At 41.7% G+C, this 9,088-nt stretch overlaps 1 protein-coding gene across 1 annotated transcript in view; it reads left to right on the top strand.

Annotated features, from left to right (window-relative positions):
• Positions 1-9,088, top strand: part of ADARB2 (adenosine deaminase, RNA specific B2 (inactive)) — a 304,005-nt gene that overhangs the window by 200,267 nt on the left and 94,650 nt on the right. Inside the window, exon 3 of the mRNA XM_021388974.1 lies at positions 7,827-8,734. Coding sequence (XP_021244649.1) covers positions 7,827-8,734 — 908 coding nt within the window. The remainder of the gene's footprint in view (positions 1-7,826; positions 8,735-9,088) is intronic.

The raw sequence follows: 9,088 nt of genomic DNA, 5'->3' as shown, positions 1-9,088 counted from the left end.
CTTCCCTTCCCTTCCCTTCCCTTCCCTTCCTTTCCCTTCCCTTCCTTTCCCTTCCCTTCCCTTCCCTGTTACCTTATTTTGTTTGCTTGATGACTCAGTCTCTAAAAACCAGAACTATTCTTGTACTATGTCTTTACCCCCAGTTTATTCTTCCACAATTACAAAGTACTTTTGCAAAAGTAAATCCTGCAGGTTTTGCAAGACTCTTTTCTCCATCCACCTGGAGAAAGAAAAAAAAAGCAAGCAAGCAAGCAACCAAATTCAACTGAGAGGGGGATTACAGGGATAATTATGTAGATGTAACCACAAAATTAGCCACAGGGCACTGTGGACACAAAATTAGGTGGGGCACTTACACCCGAAAAACAGCACTGACACTCTCAGAACCATGACAGCGGAGCTGGATGGAAGCACTGCTGGGCTGGGAGGAGATATGAAGTCTTCAGAGCACTTGCCAGCCTGGGAGTGTGCTGCTAGGGCTGGATAGCCATCAGTGAGCCCTCCATTTATCATCCAGAAGCGATTATCATGTACTATCCAGCCCTGTTTATTGAAATATAACTTGAATCATTCAAAAATAAATAAATAAAGGGGGCGGAAGCTTTCTGAATCAAATGAACAGCTCTGAGTTTTAGTATCACCTACCAGATGGATTCCTTTCCCAGCCAGACACACACTGATATGTTGCCCTATTAAAGGCAGTGGGTGGGAGGAATGGGTTTTTTTTTCCCTGTTGTTGCTAATCTGCCACGGTTTGATCATGATGCAGCACAAAGGGGAATAGCTTTTGAAGGAGCAAAGCCCTCTGCTTTCTGCTGCTGAGGATCACTCTGTACTGCTGCACAGGGAATGGCAGGTTTTTGCATACCTTAGGAAAGGTGAAAAAAATCTTGAAAATCCTTCAGAACTGGTCCCAGGGAGGCTACATTTTCAGGCAGAGATATGAGAACTACATGCTGGAAACATATTATACACATGATGAGCTTGTGCAGGCACCTCCTGCGTAATGTTTCCCAAAAGTGCTGCTTAGTTATTTTTAGGTAATGTAGGAAGTTTGTACAAGCCAAACACTGTAACACCATTTTCTTATTGCTGCTGTAATGCTAAGACTGCTTCGCGCCTGTGCTGGTTATAAAATAGCTCGCATGGACAGGGTTAGCTGTTTTCTGAAAAAATAGCAAATTTCACTGTTTTCAAGAACATTGTGCCTAGACCTCTCTTGGGTCAAACATTCACTTCTTGTATAATGGCACAGATCCCATTAATTTCTATAGCATGCAGGTACTCCTGTACTAATTAGACATTTCAAAGAGCTTCAGAGATTTGCTCTGAAGAAGCAGAAACTTTTTTTGTGTTAACAATTTAAAAAAAGCATAGGAGAATGCCAGCAAAGTAGAGCAGTGGTTGGGTTATCCTTGCTAACTGTGCATTCTCTGAGAGCATCCCTGCCTGCTGTATCAGTAATCAGCATGCAGTCCCACTAGCTGAAATGGATTCAAGTTCTGTTTCACATTCCTTTAGACCTGCTTTAATAGGGGTGCCATGCCAGGTTAACTGCAAGTGCATTTTCAACTGGTGGTTATTTGCATATAGACAGTACTAATGTGGTTTATGATCCATAAACTAATGCTGGAAAAATGTACTGAAGACTCTAGGCAATTTTGGAATGGCATTTTTGGGTATCAGGTAATCAGCCTCCACTGCAGTCTTTACATTGACCACAAGAGAAAAGGAACACCCTGTGTATTCTCAGAGGTTGTCAGGTAAGGGTTTAAGAATTATAACAAGGTTAGAAATAGGATATTTAGCTCTGTACTCTGTCTTCAACTTTTACTGTTAGTGATGCATTGAAAAAAATGATGCTTAAATGGTGAATGTCCCCTCAGTTTATCTTTTTAGCACTCAGCAAGGAATTTACTCAGCTAGACTTTGCACCTGAATCATCATATTTCCTGTTCACCCACAGACCTGTCTAGTTCTCTCCAGAGCCTGCTGATACTTTTGGTCTCAACAACAGCGAGGAGCAGGAGTTCAGTGATTTTTTTGTGTTATAAAAAGTACACCCTTTTGTTGCTTCAAATCTCCTGTCTCTAGGGCTTGGACTGATTGAAACAGTAAATAATCATTCCCCGTTCACTGCCTGCTTTCCTTTCATGATGGTACAGACCTCTGCCTGCCCCTGATCTTGAATTGTTCCATCCACACTATGCCACAACAATGCAGACTACCATCCGACACAGATACTCACAAATCTGGGCTCTCCCTCTAGCAGGAGCATGTGATTCCTGTGGATCTCGTCGTGCTGTGCTGCAAATGCATAGAGGTGGTGCACATATCTCTTCTCAGTGCCTGCAGACAGCTGCTGCTGCTGCTGGTCCCCAGAATATGGATCTCAGAAACAGCAATAGTCATGTATTATGACTCCCAGCCCAAGATTCAGTGTTTTGAATCTTGTTTAGTTTTGAGCCTGTCGGTCAAATCCCTCTTCAGGCAGCATAAGGCCCCAGAGCTTTTGATAGCACATTTGAGATACAGCAAGCTCCATGTCTCTAAAAATGCAGTGAGCGACTCCTCCAGCAATAAAAGCCCCAAGCTATCTCACACCAGCCGACAAAGGAGAATCAAACCCCCTGGTTTTATTTTGAAAGCTGTATCTATTGCCTGCATTTGAATCTCTCCCGTGCTTAAAGCTAAGCTATATTGTGGTCCTGATTCAGGCAGACAAGTACTGAAATGTATTCCTGCTCAGAGCTGCCCAAATTGTTGGCTGCGCACACTTGTTTGCTAACTTGGACAGAGAGCGTCAGAGTACGAGCATCAGCTAAGTCAGGTCATTTGAATAATTTCCCACATTGGTAAGAGCTGTGCTAGAGGTGTATGAATTTTAGTTATTTCAGACAATAATTCGGGCAAAGTGGAGTATCTTCATTCTGGAACAGCTAAAGGCAATGGCAGTCACTTCCAGAAATTTTCAGTCCCCAGTTTAACTAAGTAAAATCCTGTACTTTTGTGCATTGGTAATATTTCCCTTCATAGTCCGCTGTTACACACCAGTAAATCCTAGCAATATTGTTTTAAGAAGCCTGAGCCCTGTGAGCTGGTGGGGAGGGCTACAGCTGCAACAGAGTGATCAGGGTTGGTTTCTCTTAAGTAGGTTTAGTGTACTGACTTCTTTCATGAGGATTTTATGGAATATGTGTGCTTGCACGTTAAAGAGGAAGGAGTGAATCCTGCTGTTACCTACAAGTTTACTATTTTAAAATCAAGAATACAGACCTAGCAAGCCCCAGCCAAAGAGTCCCCAACCCTCTATTATGGATTCAGTAAGTGTATGAAAATGTCATCTTGCTTGCATGAAGAAACGGCCCTGCGCTGCTTTTGATGTTGTAGCTGATCTTGCACAAAGGTAGTGAGGCTCTGGCTCACAGGTTCATACCTATTGCTTCCAATTTGAACATTTTTAATTTCAAGTATGTCAGGAATTATGGAGGTCAGTCCATTTAACCTCCACAGTTAATGTAATGTCGATGAACAGCAAAAACATACTGTACATAAGCAGGTCAAACAGGAGCTAGATATTAAAATGCAGAACATGGAAAATAAAAATTAAGTCCTACCTGTATTGTGGAAAATGCATTGGTAGCAATCTTGTGAATGTTAAACATTCATAACAAAAGTAACCTCCTGTGTCAATCAGTTGAATCAGAATTTTGCTACACCATAGAAATTGCAAAGTCTTTCTTTCAATATCATAACTTCTCAATAATGTACTGCCCCTTGTGACTCAATACGAAAGATGCCAGCCAGAGTGAAGATGTCATCTACCATCTCTCTTTCCCCATCCTCCCTGGAAGTTGGCTAGGCAGCAGAATAACCTTCAACAGGAACAATATTATCTCTTCAAATGTAGCGTGGAGTATCGGATGGGTAGTTCTGCAGAGCCCTTACGACCCAGAGACATAGGCAGTGTCATTATTAGTGATGCATTATAGTTCTGAAAAGCTCTTGATGATGCAGACTCTCTAGGTTAACTCTACTGTGCATAATGACCAATAGGAAAAAAACATGAAAGAACAGACAGAAGATTGAGGAACAGTGCATAAATAAATGTATTTCACTAACTGCTTTCTTCTCTCCCATTCAATTACTGAAGCCAATATAAGTCTGCAATGTCTCCCCTTGTTTGTGATATTGCAAAAATCAATGAATAAAGTTACCTGAGGAGGTATAACAGTTCATAATTATTTTTTAGGAATATTATGCAATAGATTAGAAATTGCTACAAAAAAATTGTAATATTTTTCTTTCTCCTTTTTTTTTTGACTCTGACCCCTTACAATTTTATTATTCTCCAACCTTTCATCATTGGAGAGACATATTTGATTATCATTTCTTCCAAATGTAGAGAATGTGTTTTGGGAACTCAAGAGCAAAGATATTACAGGAGATAAGAGCTAACAGGGCTGAAAATGATCCACAGTTTTGCATCTTTGCTGTGTGCATCCTCCGACTTACCCCTTTCCTTTTAGTGCTCTTCATTTCTAAAATTGCTTGTGATTGTTCTATTACAGCTGCTTACAGTATTTATCTTATGTAGTTTAGTGTCATTTGCCTGCTTTGTCTGATTTTCACAATAGAAGTACATGTGCCACCATTAGAGAAATAATCTCATGTCTACTACACAGAGGTCTCATAAAAGGCACATTTCAAAGACCTCCTATTTCAAAGATACCTGAAAGTATAAAGTAATTTCACATTGTCCGGCTGCTGTCAGATATCACACAAGTCCATCAGGCTTACAGGCTTTTTGAAGCTGCCTCTGTTTTCCATGGCACGATGACTTCTTGCCTGCTGCCGCTTGCACTGAAGTCTATGAAGAAGTCAGCTACATCCGGTCATTGGGGATAGGGTCCTCTAGATAGCCAAGTGACTGTAAGGACACTCACATGGATTTCTGCCACTGTGGCTAGCCGAAAGTAGACCATAAATACTGACACGTCACCTTCATGCTCACCCAGCTTCATGTCCATCTATCTGTTGTGCATGATGTCTGCAAGATTTACACGTGAATCACAGCATTTTTTTCACTACATCAGAGAGAACTCTGGTGGCCAAACACTGTGCTAGAGGATTTCATGGACCAAATTTAACTAATGTTTATTTTATATCCCATATGTTTAGTTAATCATGTGAGAGTGATTAAGGCATGATGCTTTATGGTACTCTGAGTACGAAAGGAAAAAAAATAGCTGTAAAATATACTAAATGAATTACTAATACAAATAACACCCTGAGTTTTCCTATTCTGTGATGCATAATCAATACAAATTCTTTTCAACCCTGAATACAGTGTGAAGCATGAGCTATATTTCTTTCCACACTTCCTGACTACAATATCGTAATGTGCCATATCTGGGTCTGTAAAAACCTACTGGGTAAGAGGAGAGAGGAGGTGTGAAATATAGAAGCAAATCTGCTTCCTTGAAACAAAAAAAAAGTGTGTCTGAGTCAAAATATTAAAAAAAAAAAAAAGCAGAAATCTGTTTTGAATGGAATGAAAACATGAGAAATAGTCCTGGTGGAAAATGGCTGGCCAAAGTCACTACCAAGACAAACAGAGCAAAGTTAAAGTTGGCATCTCCTTCCCCTAAGATCAGAGCTTCCGTAAATAGAGTTGTGAACTCAACAAGAAAAGACCACGTTATCCTTGTGTCTTACTTAACCTGACCTTTTAAATGTCTTATTTCCAGTTAGTCTGGTTTAAAGATGTCACATTTTATACAGCTGAATGCCAAGTGATGAAGCTTTTCTTTTTCTATTATGTATTTTTTCTTTTTCTTTCCTTCCTCACCTGTCTTCATTCTCTCCTCTTAGCTTTACAAAGTAAAAATTAACTAGTCACTGAAGACCTTAATTTGTCAGTCCGTGTTCTGCCTCAGCAAAACACCTCGCACACATACAGAGCTCAGCAGATAACGTCAGTGAAACGCAGACACAGGCTGGAAACTTGGTGTGTGCCAAAGGATTTTCAGGAGAGGAAACCAAAAGCCTTGGCCCTACAAATGGGCTGCCCCATGTGCAGTCACACTAGGATTTTTACTCAGATCCAAGCAGTGAGATGCTCTTTTTGAAACAACTTACACGAGCACAGAATTACCGTTCTGATAAGAAAAGGTATTTTGATACAAGTACAGCTCATCAGGACATTAAAAGAGGTTTTTAATTAGGATGCTTGGTTTCATATAATTCTCTGCATGCTCCCATGATGTCAGCACAGCCCAGGACTGGGATGCAGCAAAGACATACTGCTCCAGCAGAAGCTCCTGGAGGCACAGCCGGCTGCTCACCAGTCATATCCTTGCAGCCAGCTTGCACAAAAGGGTAGAGAAGAAGGCTAACATGGCCACGGCCCTGTAGCAATTGGGAAGATGATTCTCTGCCCTCTCTCTAAGGACCACATAGACCTTCCCTGTGCTTGGGACTCACACAGCCTGCAAAGGTGGCAAGATCATGTCAGTCAGTAACAAAACATGGAACGGGTTCCACAAGCACTGCTGGCTGGAATGCAGCAAGCAGGCAGGCAGTGCTCTGCTCTGAAAGGGATCAGGTGCATCGCTCCAGGGACAGGCTGCTTCAAGGGCTGATTAAGGTCTTGTTTACTTCCCCAACTTGGTCTCTGCCACAAGCAAGGCACAGCAGGGCTCAGGGTTGCATCAGAGACGCAACACATTTAAACAAAATCATCAGAAACTACAGTGATGTTATAGGATGATTATTTAGGTATCAGCTCATTTTCTGTGTCATTCGGAACATCAGTGAAATGAATCTCTTTTCTCAGTCATACATCTGCTATAGCAAAGAGGTCTGCCTTGCAGCCTAGGCATTGCACAAGTGTAGTTGAGAGCAAAGTGTGATTCATTGGCTCAATAGCAGCAGAGTGCTCCCTCCATAGCTATCGCTGTCGTTTCATTCCCTTCCCCCATCACGGCAGTGCTTCCTGGCAGTCTCTCTCTCCCATTGCTTTCTTTGACATAGATCATCCTTTACATCAGTAATCATTCCTGTCATGATGCTCTGGCTTCTCGTAGTCTGATTCAGATTTACCTTTTTTTTTTTTTTTTTTTGCAAAATTATTTGTTGCTGATGCGGGAGCTAAGAGCATCTGCAATTGAACTTGACAGAAAGACTTTCACTTATTAAACTGGAATCTGAGCCCAGACCAAATTATGGTTTCAAATGCAAGAAAGATATTTCTGATCATTCTTAGGCTGGATTTGTAATGTTAGCAACAAAAGAGCCTATGGTGTGAGTAGAACCGGTCAAAGTATTGATAGCAAATAAATTATTCAATGCATTTGCCCATTTTTCTATTTGTGAATCATTTGTGAATCATTTCTGATTTCTAATAATGTGTTCATAAGCATTCACCCACATGGATTATGGCAAAAATTCTCAGCCTAAGGGAGCTTTGCAAACTATTCTCTACTAGTAATTATCCAGTGTGAATACAGCATTTTATTTAAGTCACAAGGCATCACTTATACTTCATCTTTGAATGATGTAATTTTTTTTAAAACAGGAGGCTATTGACTAATAGAAGTAGGATTTCGGAACAAGTAATCATTCAGGATATGCAGAGAATCTATGCTATATAACAAGTAAGCCAGTATTTGAGGAGGAAAATAAAAACAAAAACAAACACGAAAAGCAAAGATACCTATCTTTAACTTCTTTTCTCTTTTTTGGCTATTTTGCCAGCCCCAAACATGATGTCAGCTGTTCTGATGACAACTGTAATATGAGGTTTGTTCTTTCTTTACTGACAGGTACCAGCAGTGCAGAAGTAAAGGAAAATCGAAACACTGGCAACCTGGAGGATCATCCAGTATCCTCCAATGAGAGGCCAAGAGGGGGAACACCTAGCAGTAAGAGAAAAAGACCCCTAGAGGATGGCAATAATGGCCATTTCTGCAAACTCCAACTCATCTGGAAGAAAGTATCGTGGTCAGTGACACCAAAGAATGCTCTGGTCCAGCTACATGAACTTAAACCTGGTTTACAATACAAAATGGTTTCCCAGACAGGTCCAGTGCACGCTCCAGTCTTTGCTGTTGCTGTGGAAGTGAATGGACTTACGTTTGAAGGCACAGGACCCACAAAAAAGAAAGCTAAAATGCGTGCTGCAGAGCTCGCTCTGAAGTCATTCGTTCAGTTCCCCAACGCCTGCCAAGCTCACTTTGCCATGGGGAACTGCATTAACCCATCCACGGACTTTACTTCTGATCAGGCAGACTTCCCAGATACTCTGTTCAAGGAGTTTGAACCATCCACACACAGTGAGGACTTTTCGGTCTATAACCCAGTTAATAACGAGTTGCTTTCCACCGCTTATCGACATGGGCGCTTACTCTGCCACACATTGGACTTAATGGGCCACGGTAAGCAGAACAGACATAAGATGGCATCCAAAGCGGAGAGCGAGAAGAACCCAGTGGTGCTGCTAAATGAGCTGCGGTCAGGCCTGCGGTATGTCTGCCTGTCGGAGACCGTGGAGAAGCAGCACATCAAGAGTTTTGTGATGGCGGTGCGAGTAGACGGGAGAACATTTGAAGGCTCAGGACGCAGCAAGAAGCTGGCTAAGGGCCAAGCAGCGCAGGCCGCACTGCAGGCCCTCTTTAACATTCGGCTGCCCAGTCACACTCCCAGCAGGAGTAAATGTCACCATTTGCCACAGGTGAGAGCTCCTGGGTAGCCACCACCACGTTGGGAGAGCTCATTCAATTAGTGTGATAGGTATTGCTATAGCTGTTATTGTTCTATCAGATGGCTCCTCCGACATTATAGCAAAAGCTGTGCAACGAAATAGCTCTTTTCTCGTAGAAACAGTTATCTGCCACAAGAAAAAGCTTAAAAATTGTATCCTGAGATCCTTGGGCAGAATTTGCCGGCCCTTTCCGTATGAGGCATAGATGAGAGGGCAGAAGGCAGGGTGAAATGCCAATATTTCTATTTGCTACAGAGAATGATAACATTGACACATGCAGAAAAAGCAAGTCATTTTGTAATGCTGACTCTTTCTTGACAGATA

The sequence above is a fragment of the Numida meleagris genome, chromosome 2, assembly GCF_002078875.1.
Source record: "Numida meleagris isolate 19003 breed g44 Domestic line chromosome 2, NumMel1.0, whole genome shotgun sequence".
In the NCBI taxonomy this organism is placed as follows: Eukaryota; Metazoa; Chordata; class Aves; order Galliformes; family Numididae; genus Numida; species Numida meleagris.
The sequence above is the reverse complement of the archived record's forward strand: the minus strand, read 5'-3'. Positions and strand labels throughout refer to the sequence as shown.